Source organism: Equus przewalskii, chromosome 14, assembly GCF_037783145.1.
Source record: "Equus przewalskii isolate Varuska chromosome 14, EquPr2, whole genome shotgun sequence".
NCBI classification, from domain to species: Eukaryota; Metazoa; Chordata; class Mammalia; order Perissodactyla; family Equidae; genus Equus; species Equus przewalskii.
The window spans coordinates 18,263,262-18,283,454 of record NC_091844.1 but is presented as its reverse complement, the minus strand read 5'-3'; the positions used below and the strand labels follow the sequence as shown (position 1 = coordinate 18,283,454).

At 44.2% G+C, this 20,193-nt stretch overlaps 1 protein-coding gene and 1 pseudogene across 1 annotated transcript; one reads left to right on the top strand and one right to left on the bottom strand.

Moving 5' to 3' along the window:
• Positions 1–210: 210 nt before the first annotated feature.
• On the bottom strand, positions 211–1,217 carry LOC103556965 (probable G-protein coupled receptor 160; annotated as a pseudogene).
• Positions 1,218–8,726: 7,509 nt separating this feature from the next.
• On the top strand, positions 8,727–13,133 carry GNLY (granulysin). The gene is made up of 5 exons (XM_008529264.2): positions 8,727–8,894; positions 9,878–9,981; positions 10,456–10,557; positions 11,689–11,857; positions 12,962–13,133. Exons 1-5 carry the CDS (start codon positions 8,807–8,809, stop codon positions 12,970–12,972), a joined length of 474 nt encoding a protein of 157 aa, XP_008527486.1. The 5' UTR covers positions 8,727–8,806; the 3' UTR covers positions 12,973–13,133.
• Positions 13,134–20,193: the final 7,060 nt, after the last annotated feature.

Sequence of the window (20,193 nt, the reverse complement as noted above, 5' to 3'; positions counted from 1 at the left end):
CATCTGTCCCATATTCCTCTATTTTATATGTGAGACACCTGCCACAGCATGGCTTGACAAGCTGTGCTCGGGTCCGTGCCTGGGACCGGAACATGTGAACCCCGGGCCACGGAAGCAGAGTGCACAAACCCAAAGACCATGCTACCAGGTGGGCCCCCTGTAGTTGTAAGTTTTGATTAGTTGTAATGTTAGAGATAATTTGTTGAGACATTAACAAATTGTTATTGATGTAGGCTTTTCAATTTGCTCAAGATCATGAACCGTAAGTGGGATGAAGCAGCATTTCCAGTTGACAAATGGAACCATAAGTAATGCAATGTTTCTTAAATCAAGCTTGTGACAATTAAAGCAATCACTGTAGCAATGTGAAAACTATTGACAAAGTACAACCAGAGAATGTTCCTCTCAGAAAACGCTGGCATCTGTACTTTAAGAAAAGGGGGGATTACTTGAAGTGGCACAGATGGTAACCAGGTACCAAGAAAAGAGATAATGAGCTTGGGCAAGAGTATTTTTTAGAGCTCGCAGTATAATTGGAGTAGGATGAAAAGAGAAAATATTGGATAGTCTCATTCATACAGGAAGTTATCTCAGTGGCCTGTACCAAGGTCATAGCTTCTGGCCAGAGGTTGTAAAAGCCATAAATAAAATCACCATGGAAAATGACAGGCAGTAACTCTGAATGCCGATGCAAAAAGGACACTGATAAGAATAAATATTCTGTGCTTTCAGACTTCGGTAGACAGACAGATCTCCCAAAACATAAGGAAGAATGGAAATCCAAATTAAAATTACTGTAAAGAAATAAAAATAATTTTTGACATCTAAACGGAAACTTGGTGATTTTAGAGAAATTCAGGTAATAATCTATACAAGCTATCAGGAAAACTGGCTAATGCAAAAAGCCACAAGTAAAGAAAATAATTTGAGTAAAAAGGCAGATGTGGTATTTAGTAAACCTAATCCCTAAAAGTACAAAATCCCCGAAATAGAATACAACGGAAATGTTTACTAAAAGTGAAAGATTGATGAATGCTAGTGAAATGAAAAATATTCCATAAAATTTTATAGGTGTTTTTCCTTCTCATGCCAAGCATGAGAATATTTAATTATATTTTCCTAAGTATAAGCAAGAATAGCAGACAGTTCACATCGAGAGGCTGGTTTGTTTCATGTAACTGAAAAGAGCAGTTCTCTAAAGAAAAAGCGATGATTTTTCAGTTAAATTTCAGGCAGCCTGCTGAAATACATCATTATAAAACCCTGCTTCACTCTCTTTCCCATCCTCTGCTTTCTCCACTGGGTCTTTCTTGGCTGATGATCTTCCTATTTTATTTCAGTTTTACTGCCTTTAATTATCTTACTTTTGGTTCCCTGCATTTTATTTTGTTATACCAAAACGTCATATGAATAAGCTCCGAGTCATGTGTGCTAGTGTGGGACCGAGCGAGTTTCTCTGTGCCTGGTCCTTCTTCCGCAGGCGGGTCTGAATGGTCGCCTAGGGGATGCGGGGGGCGCCCCTGCCACCACCTCCCCAGGCCACCCGGCTCGAGCATGCTCGGCATCCCCACGCTGGAGAGTTCTTCCTAAAACTTCTTTGAGAGCTATAAAAGATGACTCGGAAAACCAGAAAGTCATACTATGCTCATGGTTGGAAAAGTGGCTATAAGGAGATCAATTTTTTCCATATTATTGTTGAGTTACAACAAAATTTTAAATGAGAATTACAGTGTGATATTTCATTTGTCAAAACAATTTCTAAAGCATTATCTTTAGTATTTAGTATATATTTAGTGGTTAGTATATATAGTATACTTTACATATACTTTTGGTATATAAAGTGTTACAGTATATAAAATGTCTGGAGTATAATTTTAAAGTAATATAATAGATATTCAGGTCAATGAGACAGAATAGATAGCTCAAAATTTTATCTTATTGCATATAACTTAATATTTGATAACAGAGTCATTTCAAATCGTGGAGAGGAAGATATTATACAATCAATAGTTTTAGATTAACCCAATAGCATTTTGAAAAGAATAAATTTTGATCCTTCCCCCTACCTTACAAAAATAAATTCCAGAGAATTAAACTGTCATATTAAAAATATCTATTACTACAAAAATTAGAAAGCAAAGATTTTCTACAGAAAGGAGGTAATGACAACTTTACAAACTGAGAAAAGATGTCATAAAGAAAGAGACATATTGACTATAGAAAATGAAAAATTTCTGTACATAAGAAAAATCTTACCAAGTTTAAAGGTCAGTTAAGAAGTGACAGAATATTTGGAGTAAATATATCATACCATTAGTGTATTTATTACATGAAGAATTCTTACAAACTGAAAAAAATAGTAGAGTCTGATCGATAATGGGCCAGGGACACAAAAAGATGATTCCCCCCAAAGAAATGTAGCAGTAAACAAACATATGGGAAAATATTAAACTCAATTTGTAGTCATGAGTGGAAACGAAAAATAGTTGCTATTTTCACTTACATTTGCAAATTAAAGAATGTGATAGGGGGCCGGCCCCGTGGCCAAGTAGTTAAGTCCGTGTGCTCCGCTGCAGCTGCCCAGGGTTTCGCGGGTTCAGATCCTGGGCGCAGACATGGCACCGCTTGTCAGGCAACGTTGAGGTGGCGTCCCACATGCCACAACTAGAAGGACCTGCAACTAAGATATACAACTATGTATTGGGGGGATTTGGGGAGACAAAGCAGAAAAAAAAAAGTTTGGCCACAGTTGTTAGCTCAGGTGCCAATCTTTAAAAAGAAAAGAAAAGACTGTGATAGTATTTAATGCTGGTGAAAGCGCAGGGAACTGGTACAGGTGATGTAAATGGACACAATCCTTTTGGAAAGTATTTGATCACGTTCATTAGGAGTCATAAAATTGTAACTTCAGAATTTTTTAGAAAACCTTTTATTGAGATATGATTTACATATAGTGAAATGCAAAAATCCTAAGTGTACAGTTGGGTTTTCTAAGTGTACAGTTGAGATTTGATAGTTGTCTATGCCCATGCAATTCACGCCCTGAGCAGGATATCGAGCATTTTCATCACCTCAGAAAGCCCCTTTGTGCAACTAGCCAATAATCCCCACATCTCCCTCCCACTTCCTAGCATTTCTCAGCTTTCTTTCACCATAGATGAATTTTGCCTCTTCTAGAACTTCATAGAAATGGAATCATACAGAATGTAGTCTTTTGCATCTTGCTTCTTTTTGCTCAGAGTTTGAGATTCATCTATTTCGTTGCATGTATTCTAAATTCCTTTCTTTTTATTAGAACAGTAGTGTTATATTGTATGGCTATACCTTAATTTGTTTATCCATTTAGCTGTTGATGGCTATTTTGGTTATTTCTAATTTTAGGCTCTTATGAAAAAGTTTCTGTGAACATTCTCTTTAAAAAAAAAATTTTTTTTTCTACTTTTTCTCCCCAAATCCCCCCAGTACATAGTTGTATATTCTAGTTGGGGGTCCTTCTAGTTGTGGCATGTGGGATGCCACCCCAGCACACAAACTTCACCACTTGGCCATGGGGCCGGCCCCCTAAGAAATTTTTTTATTGTGGTAAAATATATATAATATAAAATTTGCCATTTTAACCTTTTCTAAGTGTATGATTCAGTGGCATTAATTACATTCACAGTGTTGTGCAACCATAAGCACTATCTATGTCTAAAAGATTTTTCATCACCCCGAATAGAAACTCTATAACCATTAAGCACTAACTCCTTCCTCTCTCCTCCCCTCAGTCCTTGGGAACCTCTAATCTACTTTTTGTTCCTATGAATTTGCCTATTCTAGATATTTCATGTGAGTGATATCATACAATATTTATCCTTTTGTGTCTAGCTTCTTTCAGTTCGCATAATGCTTTCAAGGTTCATCCATGTTGTAGTGTGTGTCAGAACTTAATTCTTTTCTATGGTTGAATAATATTCCAGTGTATGTGTATACCACATTATGTTAATCCATTCATCTGTTGATGGACACTTAGATTGATTCCACTTTTGGGTATTGTGAATAATGCTGCTATGAACATTAACATACAAATATTTGTTTGAGTGCCTGTTTTTGATTCTTTTGGGTATGTATCTAGGAGTGTAATTACTGGGTCCAAAGTCTGAATATTCCTGTATAGTCTTTGTATGTGCACGTGCTTTCATTTAGTGTGGGGTGAAGCTGTAGGGGTGGAGCTGCTTGCTCATAGGGCAGGTGTATACTTAACGCCAGGCAAAGCTGTCCATCCAAGTTTCAAAGTGATTGTACCATTTATACTCCCACCAACAGTGTTTGAAGTACGGTTGCTCCACATCCTCATCAGTGTTTGGGATTGTCTTTTTTTCCCTCTAAGTGCCAACTCTTTAATATGATTTTTAACATCTCCCAACAACCTTGCACAATAAGCATTATTATTCACTTTTTAAAAATGGAGATATAAGTCACATATAACATTGTATTAGTTTCAGGTGCACAACACAATGATTTGATATATGTATATTTGTGAAATGATCACCACAATAAGTCTAGTTAACATCTATCACCACACATGGTTGCAATTTTTTTTCTAATGATGAGAACTTTTAAGATCTACTCTCTTAGCAACTTTCAAATATATAATACAGCATCATTAACTATAGTCACCATGCTGTACATTGCACTCCCATGATTTATTTATTTTCTAACTGGAAGTTTGTACCTTTTGACTACCTTCACCCATTTTGCCTGCCGCCATCTCTGGCACCCACCTATCTGTTCTCTGTATCTATGAGTTTGGTTTTTTTTTCTAGGTTCCACATATAAGTGAGATCTTGTCTTTTTAATTTTAGTCATTTTGACGCCATCATCTCATTGTAGTTTTAATATAGAATTCCCTCATAATTTATGATCTTGGGCACTTTTTAAAATATTTATAGGCTGTTCTTCCTTTGTGAATTAACTGTTTAAATATTGTGCTCATTTAAAAAAGCGAATTGCTTTCTTCTTATTATTATTGAAGTAGTAGTCGCTATGATTAAGGGTCCACAAGTAGACCCACATTCATACAGTCAGTTGATTTCTGACTAAGGTACCAAAGCAATTCGATGGGAAAAGGAAATTCTTTCCAAGAAGTTGATGTGAAACGACAGAATCTCAACCCAGCTCACTTGAGATGAATCATAAGCCTAAATGTAAAAGTTAAAGCTATAAAGCACCTAGAAGAAAATCAGAGGATATCACCATGACCTTGCAGAAAGTAAAGATTTCTTGAAGAAGATACAGAAAGCAATAGCCTTCACACAGAAACTCCCAGGGGGCCTGGGCTTGACTTGCAACGGGCTGGTCCCCCGGGACCCCACAAGTAGGACGAAGGTGGAACTTGCCCCAGTTTCTCTTCACAAGGGACCCCAGAGGCCTGGGTGGAGGTTTGTGGTGACCTGCATAAACTTCGTCTGGTACCCCTCAACCCCCAAGGTCTTACTGGAATATCTGGTCTTACCAAATACCCCACAACAAAGAAAGACGTGAGTCACCTTCTGGGGACTTTTCCCCTTAATTCATGTGGTCTTCACACATAAGCCTCTACAAGTGGTTAGAGCAGAGGTGGTGGGCAGAGTGGAGGGATCAGTGCTCGACCTGGCTGTGAGAGGGCAGCACCTATGCCCTGGAAGCCTAGGGACAGAGACGGACTGGAGTTGAGGAAAGGCTTGGGCTTTGGACTCAGACAGGCCCGGGTTCAAATCTCCAGATGCATCCTTTTCGAGCTGTGAGTCCTGGGGCAATTCCCTGGACCTCTCCGAGTCCTAGTTTCTTTATATGAGGTGAGTCGAGTTTGACATCACTGGACCATTTGGTCTGAGGGCTGTTCTAGTCGTGGTGGGGAGATCCTGACCCCGAGGTGCCTCTGCCCTCAAGTAGTCACCATATAGCTGGATAAAAATGCAACCCCTCAAACTCCATTTTCACAAACAAGCTCCTTTTCCTGACTTTTCTACTTTACAACCAGTCTCCTAGGCCCCAACTATTGGAAACTTTTGCCTCCTCTCTCCTCTATTTCCTATATCTAATTGGCTACAAAATTCTATCATCTTCCTTCAAAATGCCTCTTTTAGCAAGAAGTCCTCCTGTAGCCAATGCTGCTATTGCGTGCCCGATTCCCATTCCTTCTCATCTTCCTGCAAAATCTCAATTTTGTTCAAAGTGGCAACAGAAGCCCAGCAAAGGCTTCCTTCCCTATAGCCCTTTGCAGCCGGGGTAGCACCGAGAAGTACCAATGAATCGGAGATGGAGGTTTCTGGGAAAGATTTGCTTTTCTTGTATAGGTACCACCTCTTTCTGCTTCACTTTTTCTATTTTTCCACCTGGGATGAGGCCCTGAGGTCTGGAGGAGCTACAGCAGCCATCTTGAGATCATGAAGCACGCGGTCTGAAAAAGGTGTTGGTATCATTCACCTGGAGTACTGCACGAGCCATCAGAGGGATTTCTCAGCCTCTGCTCCGCAAGTGGAAGCACCACGGAGGACACGTGAGTCCCAGAACCAAAGGACTCAGTCATGGTTCATCCCTAATGTAGGATATTAGGCAACCAGTGGAACTGGTGAAGGAAATCTAAATTTATTGACATGAAAGATGTTCATGATATTTTGTTAAGTGAAAAGAGCTGTTTAAAAATTGTTCTTTTGGGGCCAACCCCATGGCTGAGTGGTTAAGTTTGTGTGCTCTGCTTCGGCATCCTGGGGTTCGCTGGTTCGGATCCTGGGTGTGGACCTACACATCGCTTGTCAAGCCATGCTGTGATGGCGTCCCACATGGGGGAACTAGAATGACTTGCAACGAGGATATGCAACTATGTACTGGGGCTTTGGGGAGAGAAAAAAAAAGAGGAAGATTGGCGACAGATGTTAGCTCAGGGCCAATCTTCCTCATCAAAAAAAATCTTAAAAATGGTTTTTATGATATATAATTATAATTATACCTAAACTACACTTATTTATAAATATATGTATTTAAAAGTATAAATGGATATCCTTGTAAATATTTAACTGGCTTATATCTGTTCGGTGAATTATGAGTGGTTTCATTTGTTTTTTCTTACTTATCTGATTAACATTTTTTTCCATAAAAATAAGAGACAAAAAAGTGCCTAAATTAAATTCCACGCTCTTTAGTCTGGCATTCAGTGGCTTCCACAATGGGCAGGGATAAAGGTGGGGTGTGTGTGTGTGAGTGTCTGAGAGTGTGACTGTGAGTTGGTGTGTGATTGTATGTAGGTGTGTGAGTGTTTGGGAGTGTGTGTGTCTGAGTGTCTGTGAGTGTGTGTGAATGAGTGTGTGACTGTGAGTTGGTATGACTGTGTGTAGGTGTGTGATGTGAGTGAGTGTGTGTGGTGAGTGTGTAAATGCATCTGCCTCCCTGGGGTTGGGGTGAGCAGCCAGAAAGTCTTTGAGGGGCCCCCTGCCCGTCTCGGTTCAGTCTGATCCACCATGGGGTGTAGCAAACCTGCTTTCCCTATTCTCAACTCAGCCTCCATTTGAGAAAGGAAGTGAGAATGAGGAGGACCCCCAGTCGGACTGTCTGCGGAGGGGCCTGACTGTCTGTCTGTCTGTCTGTTTTTTGTCTCCAAGACGACTGCCGCTCAGGCTCCAGAGACTGCTAGGCCAGTAACCCTCCTGGTCCCACCAGCCTGAGAAGGTGACCAGATCAGTTACTGCCACTCAAACCCTCTAGTGGCTCCTCAACCAGAAGGTTTTGTGGCCAAAGACATTTGGGAAAGCCAGAGGGCTCTGCTTTGGGGTCCAGCACACACTCTGGCATGGTGAAGGTGTGAGGAGTCCGTGGGAAGCCAGCCTTGCTCGCCAGCCCGGCATTTCCGCGTGAGGACAGGAACCCTGCCTCCCCACTCGCCCCAATAGCACCTTTTAGCCCCCGCAGAACCAGCTTTCGCAGACTCACCGCAGGGAATTCTAGCCCATGATAACAGCCTACATTTGCCTAGCACATTGCAGGCTGCAAAGCTTCCTCCCACGTGCAAACGCGCCACCTTGGAGCCCTGTGAGCAGGCAACACCTCGCCCATTTTACAGAGAGGGGACTGTGGATCCAAGAGATGGAGAATCTTGCTTGTGATGCCCTGAGCATGCCTCAGCTTGTAAGAGGCCTGCCCGCCTTGGGACTCCATCCTCTTTCTTCTCAGCAGAAGCCGAGTGGAGAGCAGGGCCCCAATGGACTCAGGAAAGATAACAATGTTTTGGAGAAAGAGGCTGGGCTGAAGCTTGGGACTCAGCTGATGATGGGATTGCTGGGGAGGTGGAAGGGGGTGCAGTAATTAGAGAGAATGCTGAAGGAGGATGGAGAGTTGGGACTTTTTCTAAATCCGGCTAAATCTGTGCTACATTGGCTTAAGTGGCTGCGGCGGGAGCAGGGATACGAGGAGGCATGTGATGGAGGAACACCAGCTGAGACCCCAGGAGAGGAGGGAGAGAAGGGGCGGAGGGGTTGGATGCTCACGTAGCCAAGGGCCCTGCCTGACCCTCAGTTGCAGGGATTTCTCCTTCCATTACTGTATCCCGGGCAGAGTGGGCACCATGGCCTCTGATGCCCTCCAGCAAACCCCTCTCAGCTCAGAAAGTTCTAGTAGTGTGGGGGTGGGGGAAGGTGAGATGATGGGGGGCATGGAACTTCTGACGTGTTACTCCTCCCCCCTACTTCTCCACAGATTGGTTTTGGTGTTTGTGGTAAACCCAGTGACATGGGGAGGTGGCCGGGAGAAGGACCTGGCCAGGTCACCCAGCCGGGTTCCCAGCCTCCATAAAATGGGGTGTGGAGGGCGCCTCAGCAGCTGCCCCACCATGACCTCCCGGGCCCTCTTGCTCCTTGCCTCGGCGCTCCTGGGCACTCCAGGTAAGGACATCCCCCTTGGTGCAGATGCTGACAGCTCCTTCCGGCCCTGCCTGGTGAGCCCCGAGCAGGAGCACCACAGGCTCCCTGGGTCTCCAGGACCTCACCAGCCTTCTTGCCACCGTCGTGGAGGCTGGGCCTTTCTCTCAGAGCCAGGTTCAGCGCCAGCCTGTCAGTGACCTGGCCGACGGGGAGAGGCAGCTAGTAGGAAGGGAGTGAGCCCTGGCCGGGGCTCCAATCCTAGCTCTGCTGATCATGCTGTGTGGCCTGGGTCCCCCTTTCCCTCCTGGGCCTCTGCCTCTCCATCTGTGTCATGAAGGTCGTCGACCCTCATCAGTGGGTCTGATGTTTCTTCTGGCCCACAGGGGCTAGGATTATGACAGGGCTTGTGAGCGAGGGGGGACCTCTCACTGCTCAAGGCTCACCTCCTGCTCCTTGCACCCCTCCTCTCACCCAGTCCCTGGCATCACTGTGAGCTCCAGGGGCTTAGTGAGGGTAAAGACACTTCTGGAAGGGAGGGTGGATTGCATTGGGCCACCTGACATGAATTCTTTTTGGGAGGCAAGAGAAAAAGAAAGAATCAGAAAGAGAATATCTTGAAAGAAGAAGGAAGTTCCCTTTGAGACGAACCCCTAAAACTGTGTGTGTGTGTGTGTGTTTGTTTGTGTGTGTGTGTGTGTTTGTGTGTATGTGTGTGTGAGAAAGAGAGAGAGAGACAGAGAGATGGGAAGGGGGTGCATGGGTCGGGGAGAGGTGAGTCTCTTCCTCTTGGCTTTCCGGCAGGAACTTGAGAGCCTGTGTCTTTGGCTGAGGGTGGCTCAGAGCGGCCCCAGGGCAGAGTGGGAGGAGAGGCCTCCAGGACTCCTCACAAGGCCCCACTCCTGTCCTGGGCCCCAGTCACCTCCTGGGCTCCCCACCAGCCAGGAGAACTGACTTTTCCCTCTCCTTCCACCTGCGGGGGGATGCTGATGCTGTTTCTTCCCCAGGTCTGACCTTTTCTGGTTTGAACCCTGAGAGCTACGACCTGGCGACAGCCCACCTGTCTGATGGAGAGCAGTTCTGCCAGGGCCTGACTCAGGAGGACCTCCAGGTACACAGCTGGCTTCCTGCTCACCTCCCACAGTACCTCTCCTTTCTCTCCTCCCTGTATAGCGCCAGGGGCGAGGGCTGGGGATCTCCAGTGGATGGGGGAGGGGGAGGCAGGGCTGAGAGCTGAAGATGCTGGTTTTATTCACACTCATTCCTGACTGGAGGGGCTGCAAGAGTCTGGCTGGGCTCTCCCCAAAAGGGTCCTCTGGGGTCTGACCGGAGGACAGAAGAGGGGCAAGTGCTGGGCTGGGAAAGGTGTTGTGGGTGTGGGGACAGGTTCCGGGGTCTGTCAGCCCGTCTAAGACTAGCAAGAAGGTGGGCAGGGGCCAGCCAGTCTGGTTCAGGCCCTTAAGGGCGGAAAGATCGTAGATGATCTTGCCGGCCTCGGAAACACCCAAGGGCCCCTTTCTGGGGCCCTTCCAAGGGCTCTCGGGGTGTCTGAGAGACCACCTCGAGGGACTTCCTTTCCTGACAGGGTGACCTGCTGACGGAAAGAGAGCGGCAGGGCATCGCCTGTTGGTCTTGTCGGAAGATACTCCAGAAGCTGGAGGATTTGGTGGGAGAGCAGCCCAATGAGGTGAGGCCTGGACTGGTGGAGGCTTCTGCCCGCTGTTCAAGGGAATGGGCAGGGGCCCAGAGCACCCAGCACAGCTGGCCTGGAGCGGGGCGCTGGGGGAGGGTCTGACCTCCGGCTGCGCCAGAGCTTCCCAGCAGGGGCTCTGTGGGCCCCTCCAGTGTCTGTGGATGGACTTCAGAGAATCCCGTGAAATTGGGACACTGTAGGAGAGGGAAAGTGGGAGGAAGAGTGTGCATGGTTCCCATCAAATTCTCAAAGGGAACTTGTCCCCAAAGAAGGTAGTCCAAGACAGAGCTTTGAGGGGCTGGTTCCAGTGGGGGCCTGGGTCAGGACTGATAAATCCCAGATCTGCCACTTCCTAACTGCACGGCTTGGGCAAATCGTTCACGCTTTCTGAGCCTCAGTTTTCTTATCTGCGGAATGGGACGGATGATGACCCCTACCTCCCAAGCTGCCTATGCCTTTTCAACAAGCCAGAGGGTAGGATGTGCTGAGCTCCACACCTGGCACTGAGTAGGTGCTTAATGAGTGGATGTGTCACTACCAAGAACCCTTGTTTCACTCTCTCTCCATCTCTCTCCTTTGCTCCCCCAACCTGCTCAGCATCTTGGCACTGTGGGGCCCACCCTCGGCCCTGGGTACTCAGATTTATCCTTCTCCACTGGGATGGCAGTAGAAGATATTCCAAAATGGAATGTGCCAAGGCTCCAAGCTCTGACCCCCTCCCGACCTTTCCACACACCCTCTGTAGGTGGAGCGCCCCAGCCAGGCCCTTGACCCAGGAAACTATGTAGGCAGAGCCTTGAATGTGGGTCTCGTAGCCGTGGGCTCCATTCTCCACACAGATAACAGGGCGCGTGTGTACAGGGGGCTGAGACTCTGGCAAGGCCAACTGTCTGTCTCTCAAAAGCCCCTACTGGCCAGGCTTGGGCCAGGGCTTTGGGGACTGGGAGTTGGGGCCGAGCCCTGTCTCTCCAGTCTCAGCTCCCACAGCTAGCTGGCACTGGCTTCTCTCAGCCAGCTCTCATCACCAGAGCTGCCCAGGGCCCAGAGCTGCTGAGTTCTATAGGGTGACAGAGCTGGGTAGGGCTCATCTGATTCTTTTGTCCCATCCTGGTGCCGCTGCTACAGGCCACCATCAACGAGGCTGCGTCCCGGGTGTGCAGGAATTTGGGGCTCCTGAGAGGCGCCTGCAAGAAGATCATGAGGACGTGTCTTCGTCTCATCTCCAGGGACATCCTGGCTGGCAAAAAGCCCCAGGAAGTCTGCGTGGACATCAAGCTATGCAAACATAAAGCAGGTGAGTACAGAGGTGACAGCAAGGACTCATTCTGGAGGGCCTCAGACAGCCTCCCCAAGAATGTGCAACATGGTTTAAAAACACAGACATGTTTTTTTTTTGCTCCCCCAACCTGCTCAGCATCTTGGCACTGCAGGGCCCACCCTTGGCCCTGGGTTTATCAGATTTATCCTTCTCCACTGGGATGGCAGTGGAAGATATTCCAAAATGGAATGTTCAAAGACTCCAAGCTCCGATCCCCTCCTGATCTGTCATGGAGAACTTCATAGGCAGCTCACGTGTGTGCCTAGAAGCTTCCTTGTTATGACACATTACTCCCCCTACTCCCAACCCTGTGGAGAAGTTGGGTAGGTGGGCTTTAGCTAGAAATGTTTGAGACATAATCATGAAGAGCTTTGAGAAATACTCTTAAGAGCTTGGGGCCTGATGATTGTCTGGGGTAAAATCAGGTAAAATCCTTCTCTCCTCAGCTGTGTGACCTTGGGCAGGTAACTTGCCTTCTCTGAGCTTCAGTTTCCTCATCTGTGGAGGAGGGATAATAATCTGTATTTCTGAGGGTGGAATGAGGATTGACGGAGATCATTATGTAAAGAGCTTGACGGCAAGGAAATGCCTCCTGACTGGGATATTCAAGAGGCGGCAGAGCCCTGAGCAGGCTCCAACACCCCAGCTCAGCATAGGTCCCTGGGGATGGGAGAGGAGGCCACAACCTTCTCCATGATACTAGGGGCCTGAGAGCTCGGTGTGAGAATCCTGCCGGGCGGGGATGGCTCTCCTCGCCTCTTCCTCCAGCGCTGCCCAGGCTGTGCCCAGAGAGAACAGGCCATGGCTGCAGGAGATGGAGCTGTGAACTACTGTGGTAGCTCGCCTAGCCCTCACTGATGCTTCAGGACCTGATGCTGACAGATGTGGGTCAGCCCGTGTGAGGTCCCCATCATTTCCTGCCATTGGAGCCTGTGGCTTTTATCTTCAAAGCCCCACAACCCACACAGGTTTCCAGGATGTGACTCTGGGTGTGTTCAGCAGGGACAGGTGGCTCTGAGTCCCCGTTTCCCCCGGAGACCTCACACACTTGCCCACAGCTGGCTCTTCTCTCCACTCCAGGTCTCATCTGAGCCTCTGGGAACTCTGGTCCCGCCTTGGGGAAGATGCATGGAAACTCCAGCAACCTCCCCAGCTCCTCCCTCCCTGAGTCCGGAGTCTACCCTCCCGTCCCTCTCATCTAACCCCTTCCAGTGCCTTCCCGTCTCAGGAGAATAAATTGTCATGCAAGGTCTTAGCTGCAGTTTCTTTTCCATGGGTGGATTTGAGGGGAGGGGCTCCGGGGCATGCTCGGGTGACTCATGCATTCATTCAATAAACATTTGCTGTATGTCCCATACACTGTTCTAGATGCTGGGGATTTAGTGGTGAACAGACCACCTTTGCAGCTCTCACACTTATAGTCGTGAAGTACTTACACTAGAAGTCACTAGAGCCACGTGATGCTCCAGGAGGCTGGAGTCCATGGTGCATACACCCCACGACCCTCTTAGACCCGTTCAGGAGACCCGCAGGGTTAGAGTTCGAGTTCTTTTGGTCATAAGGAACAGACACTCATCGTTTTGCTTCTCTTGGCAGGCAGCCTCTTTTGCTGTTTTGGCAGAGTGTATTCTTTAGGATCCTTTGGTTGCAAGCAACACAAGTCTTAGCCCATGCTGGCTTGAATAAAAAAGGTAACTTATTGGCTCAAATAATGGACCAGTCCACAGATAGCCTCAGGCACAGAATGATCCAGAAATTTGTGGTGTCACCAGAGCTCCAGTCTGCTTTCTCTGATATTCTCTCAGTTCTTCCCGCCTCAGTAGACTGAAATGGACCTCAGGCTAGCTTCCTTCTTGGCCGCAGAAATGGCTGCATCAGGTTAAAACGTTCCATCTTTGCAGTCTGTCATCAGGAGGGAGAGAGAGTTGTTTGGTAGCCTCTCTTCCAGGAGCTCTCTTGGAAGAGAAAGGGAGCTTCTTTCCCAGGAGCTCCATCAGACATGCCTCAGTTCTCATGGGACTGAATGGGTCAGGTGTCCATCTTGAACCAGTCACTATGTCCAGGGGCCTGGGATACACGGATTAGCATAAGCCAAGTCAGGGCATACCCTGGGGCTGGGGCAGGTCCATCTGGTCCTCATCACTTGGTTGAGAATGAACAGGAAAATCTTGGAAGATATTGTTGCTGGAAGAGCGTCTGGGGGAACACCACCTCATCGGAGCAGGAGGTGGGGATGTGACATCAGCAGATATGGACAGCTTTATTAAGGGTTTGCTGTAAAGGGTTGGAGAGGAATGGGGTAGAGCTGGAGGCCATGTGGAATTAGAGGTGGGGTCTGTGCTTAAGGGTTCCCATACTGATGGGAATGGCCCAGGGGGAAGGGAGAGAACAGAGCCGGGAGAACGGCAGCAAGGAAGGCCTTGAGAAGGAAGAGGATGGGACCAGGGCACAATGGGGGTCAGCACGGACATCTAAAGATGGCACTATAGGGAGGTGGCCTCACTCTTAGGAATAAAAGCAAGAAAGGGCAGAGGACCAAGCCAGCTTCTGGTAACCTCTCAGAAGGGAGCAGGAGTGCACTGGCTTCAAACACAGACTCCTTTTGCGGTACCTGCTCAACCAGAGTCCCTTCTTAGTTTAACATTTCCTCTCTCATCCATGGGGGCAGCCCTCGGATGCCGAGCTTGTGTCATGTGACCTCCCTCCCTCCTGGCCACTTTCTAGACCCCTGACCCAATCTGGAGCAAACGACTCTGTCTCCCGGGAATTTAGGATTACCCCCATCTTAGTCCAAGCCCCCTCAGTCAGCCTGGCCAGGTCCCCACAACTGATCCCCAGTGGCCTCCAGACCCCTCCCCCCCCCACCACCACTCGCTCCTCCAAATCCCTTCTCTACACAGCAGCCAGAGGGCCTTTAAAAACGCAAACCCCCTCTCCTCACTCTGCTGGGAGAACCCTCCAGTGCTTCTCCCAGAACCCTGGACGAAGTCCCGACTCTGTGTTAGATCCTGGCGTCAGAATGGTAGGCAAATGAAATAAGACACCTGCCTCAAGCAACTCAAATCTCAAAAATGCTCATAACATTATCTTAAATTTACCCGGCACACTAAATCGCCTCTGTTCTGAAAAGAAGTGAAAATTACTAATTTTATTAAATTGTATCCCCCGTGTACGCGTCTTTTTAGCATGCTGGGTGATGAATTAGGAAGTCGACATGAAATACTTCTGCTGCATCTGGAGGTTTGACGGTTCTCTCGAGGAGAAGTGCTCGTGCCATAGAGTTGCGAGCTGAACTGTCTCCTATCATCAGGGGACACTGTTTTTTAAATTGTGGTAAAAAAAAATACATAACATAAAATTTGCTGTCTTAACCATTTTTACATGTACTGTTCAGCAGTGTTAAGTATATTCACATTGTTGTGAAACAGATACACAGAACTTTTTTATCTTGCAAAACTGAAACCACATACTCATTAAACAACAATTCTCCTTTTTCCCCTCCCCCTAGGCCCTGGTAACCATCATTCTACTTTCTGTTTCTATAAATTTGACTACTTTACATACCTCATATAAGTGGAATCATACAGCATTTGTCTTTTTGTGAATGGCTTGTTTCACTTAGCACAATGTCTTGGAAGTTCATCCACGTTATAACATGAGATAAGATTTCTTTCCTTTTTAAGGCTGAATAATATTCCATTTTATATATATATTCTATATATATATATATATCACATTTTATTTATCCATTCATCTGTCCATGGACACTTGGGTTCCTTCTACCTCTTGGCTATTGTGAATAGTGCTACCATGAACTTGAATGTGCAAATCTCTCTCTTTCTTTTTTTTTTTTGAGGAAGATTAGCTAACTACTGCCAGTCCTCCTCTTTTTGCTGAGGAAGGCTGGCCCTGAGCTAACATCCATGCCCATCTTCCTCTACTTTATATGTGGGATGCCTACCACAGCATGGCTTGCCAAGCAGTGCCATGTCTGCACCCGGGATTCGAACTGGCGAACTCTGGGCCGCAGAGAAGTGGAACGTGCGAATTTAACCGCTGAGCCACCGGGCCGGCCCCATACAAATATCTCTTTGAGATCCTGCTTTCAATTCTTTTGGATGTATACCCAGAAGCGGGATAGCTGGATCATATAGTAATTCTATTTTTAATTTTTTTCAGGAATCACCATAATGCTTTTCATAGTGGTTGCACCGTTTTACAACAGTGCATACTTTCTCCACACTTGTCATTTTCTGTTTTTTTATAACACCCGTCATAATGGGTGTGGGGTGATATCTCATGGTTTTGACTTGCATTTCCCTAAATGATTAGTGATGCTGAGCATCTTTTCATATGCTCGTTAGCCATTTGTATATCTTCTTTGGGGAAATGTCTATGCAAGTCCTTTGTCCATTTTTTAATTATTTGACTTTTTTTTGTTGAGTTGTAGCAGTTCTTTCATATTCTGGATATTAACCCATTATCAGACACATCATTTGCAAATATTTTCTTCCATTCCATAGACGGCCTTTTCACTTTGTTGGTTGTGTCATTTGATGCATAAAGTTTTTAAGTTTGATGAAATCCTACTTGTCTATTTTGCTTTTGTTGCATGTACATTTGGTGTCATATTCAAGAAATCATGTCAAATCCAATATCATGAAGATTTCCTCTGTTTTCTTTTAGAAGTTTTATAGGTTCGAGTCTTACACTTAGGTCTTTGATCCATTTTGAGTTAATTTTTGTATATGGTGTAAGCTGAGGGTATACCTTCATTGTTTTCCACGTGGCTATCCAGTTTTCCCAGCACCGTTTGTTGAAGAGATTTTAATTCCCTTTTACGAGCACTTTCTTACATATGGTCTTGCAGAAGATGATTAGCAGGAAGGCAAAATTTCTCAAAAGTGGTCCACATGTTTAGATATCCATGTGAGTGGAAGGGGTAAGATAATTTTTAAGTGCAGCCTGTTAGCATGCTTTTTATATAGATTTTAAAGTAGTTACACAAAAATAACCTCCAAGTCAGTTTAATCAGCTTTACTCACCTAAAAATACGGTTATAAGCCTAGTTCCAGCCACTGATTAATTTTGATCCAGTGAACTCTGGTGTTGGACAGTCTGAGTCATTTTCAAAACGGGGGTCTATCGTATTGAGACATACCTCAGTTTTGCTCCCTTTTTTGGTGAATTCCTTAGGATTTTCTATGTAAAGAATGATGTTATCTGCAAATAGAGAGAGTTGTGTATCTTCCTTTCTAATCTTGCTAGCTTTTATTTCGTTTTCTCACTTAATTTTCCTGGCTAGAATCATCAGTACAATATTGAATAGAAGTCATGAGAGCAGACGTTCTTGTCTTGTGTCCTGACCTTCGGGGAAAGCATCTAGTCTTTCATCTTTATGTGTGACGTCAGCTCTGAGCTTTTCAATCCTTTATCAGGTCGAAGAATTTCCCTTCTGCTCCTAGTTTGTTGAGTGTTTTAACATGAAGAGATGTTGAATTTTGTCAATGTTGATTTTGAATGTTTCTGTGTCTATTGAAAGGATCGTGTGGCTTTTATTGTTTGTTCTAAACATGCGGTGAATTACATTCATTGATTTTTAGGTGTTAAGTCACCTTGCATTTCTGGATAAATGCTAATTGGTCGTGGTATGTAATTCTTTTTCTATGTGACTGGATTCAGTTTGCTAGGATTTTGTCAAGGATTATTGCATCCATACTCTTAAGAGATACTGGTCTGTAGTTTTCTTTTCTTGTGATATCTTTTTCTGGTTCTGGCTTCAGGGCATCCTTTTCTATTTTTGGGGGGAGTTTGTGAAAAATTGGTATTAATTTTTCCTTTAATGTTTGGTAGAATTCATTAGTGAAGACATCTGGCCTGGGTTTTCTTTGTGGGTAGTTTTTTGCATTACTAATTCAATCTCTTCACTTGTTATAGGTCTATTCAGATTTTCTACTCTTCTTGAATCTGTTTCAGCAGTTTGTATCTTTCTAGGAATGTGCCCATTTCATTCTAAGTTGTCTAATTTATTGGCATACAATTGTTCATAGTATAACTCTTTCTTTCTGAGGTCAGTCATAATGCCCCTTCTTTTATCTCTGATTCTAGTAATTTGAGTCTTCTCTCTTTTTTTCTTGGTCAGTCCAGCTAAAATTGTCGCTTTTGTTGATCTGTTCAAAGAATTAGTTTTTGGTTCTGTTGGATTTCTCTAATGTTTCTCTATTCTTGCTTTAATTAATTTCTGCTCCAATCTTTATTCTTTCCTTCCTTCTGCTTGCTTCAGGTTCAGTTTGCTCTTCTTTTTCCAGAGCCCTAAGGTGAAAATTATACTATAGTTTTGAGATCTTTTTCTTTTTCAGTATAGACATTTACAGCTAGAAATTTTCCTCTAAGCCCTGCTTTCGCAGCGTCCCAGAAGTGTTCATATGTCTTTATTTTTATTCATCTCAAATTATTTTCTAATTTATTTTTTATTTTCTTTTTTACCATTGGTTGCTTAGGAGTTTGTTGTTTAATGGCTTACATATTTATGAGTTTCCCAAATTTCTTTCTGCTATTGATTTCGTTTTCTTATTTTATTCAGGTCACATTGGTTTATAACATTATATAAATTTTAGGTATACTTCATTATATTTCGATTTTTGGCTAGACTGCATTGTGTTCACCACCAAAAGTCTAGTTTCTATCCGACACAGTACACATGTGCCCCTTTATCCCTTTCACCCTCCCTCAACCCCGTTTCCCTCTGGTAGCCACCAATCTGTTCTCTGTATTTATGCGTTTTTTTTGTTTGTTTACCTTCCACATATGAGTGAAGTCATAGGTAATTGTCTTTCTCCGTGTGACTTATTTCTCTTTTTGCTACTGATTTCTAATTTCATTCCATTGTAGTTGGAGAACATACTTCGTATTACTTCTATCCTCTTAAATTTATTGAGGTTTTCTAATGGGCTGGCTTATAGTCTGTTCTGGAGAGTGTTCCACGTGCACTTGAGAAGAATGTGTATTTTGCTGTTGGTGGTGGAGCGTTCTATGCATGTCTGTCAGGCCTAGTTGGTTTGTAACGTTGGTCAAGTCTTCTGTTACCTTGTTGATTTCTTGCCTGATTATTCTATCCGTTATTGAAGTCTCTGACTATTAATGTTGAATTAACTATTTCTTCCTTCTTTTTTGGCACTTTTTATTCATGTATTTTGGTGCTCTGTTGTTGAGTGCATCTATATTTATAATTGTTATATCTTCCTGATGGATTGACCCTTTAATCATTATAAGATGCCTTTTTTAAAATCTTTAGTAAAATTTTTGTCTTAAATTCTGTTTTGTCTGATATTAGTATAGTCACTCTAGCTTTCATGATATAGATTTATCCATCCTTTCACTTTCAGTCTATTTGTATCTTTGAATCTAAAGCATATCTCCCATAGAAAGCATATAGTTGGATCTTATTTTATCTTTCTTTAATCCAGGCTGACTGGCTTTACCTTTAATTGGATCATTTAACATATTTGTATTTAATGTTGTTATTGATATACTTCGATTTACATCTAACATTTTATTTTTTGTTTTCTATATGTCTCGTGTCTTCACCCCCTCCTTTATTGCCTTCTTTTTGCATTAAATAAATATTTTCTAATGTAATTTTTTAATTTCTTTAATGATTTTTTCACTATTTATTTGTTTTTTTAACTTATTTCCTTCATGGTTACTCTAGGGTTTACCCTATATATCTTAGCTTATCCAGTGAGATTTAAAAATGTTACTCCTATATAGCTTTATTCTATTCTTATCATTTTTGTGGTATTATTGTTAAACATATTACACTTATAAGTGTCACAAATCTAAAACTGTTATAATTATTACTTTAGATAATTTATGTCTTTCAAAGAAGCTGAGAAAAGAAAGGGGAGCACGTGTATGTATTTGTAGCTTTTGTTATATTAACCTTCTCACTAATCATTTTTGGAGCTCTTCATTTGTTACTGTGGATTCAAGTTACTGTCCAGCGTCACTTCCTCAGCCCAGTACCTCTTTGTTCCCATCTACCTCCTTTGTGATATCGTCAAATACGTTACATTTCTATATATTATTAGCCCCAAAATACATTATATACATGCTGTTTTATACAATTGCTTTTAAATCAGTTAAGAGAAGAAAGGAGAAGAAATGCACATTTATGTTGTCTTTTATAATCATATAATTATCTTGCCTCATTGTTTTGCCATGTCAATGGTCACTTGCTTTCAGCCTAAAGAATGTCCTTTAGCGTTTCTTGTAAGGTGGGTGGCTAGCAACAAATTCTCTCAGTTTTTGTT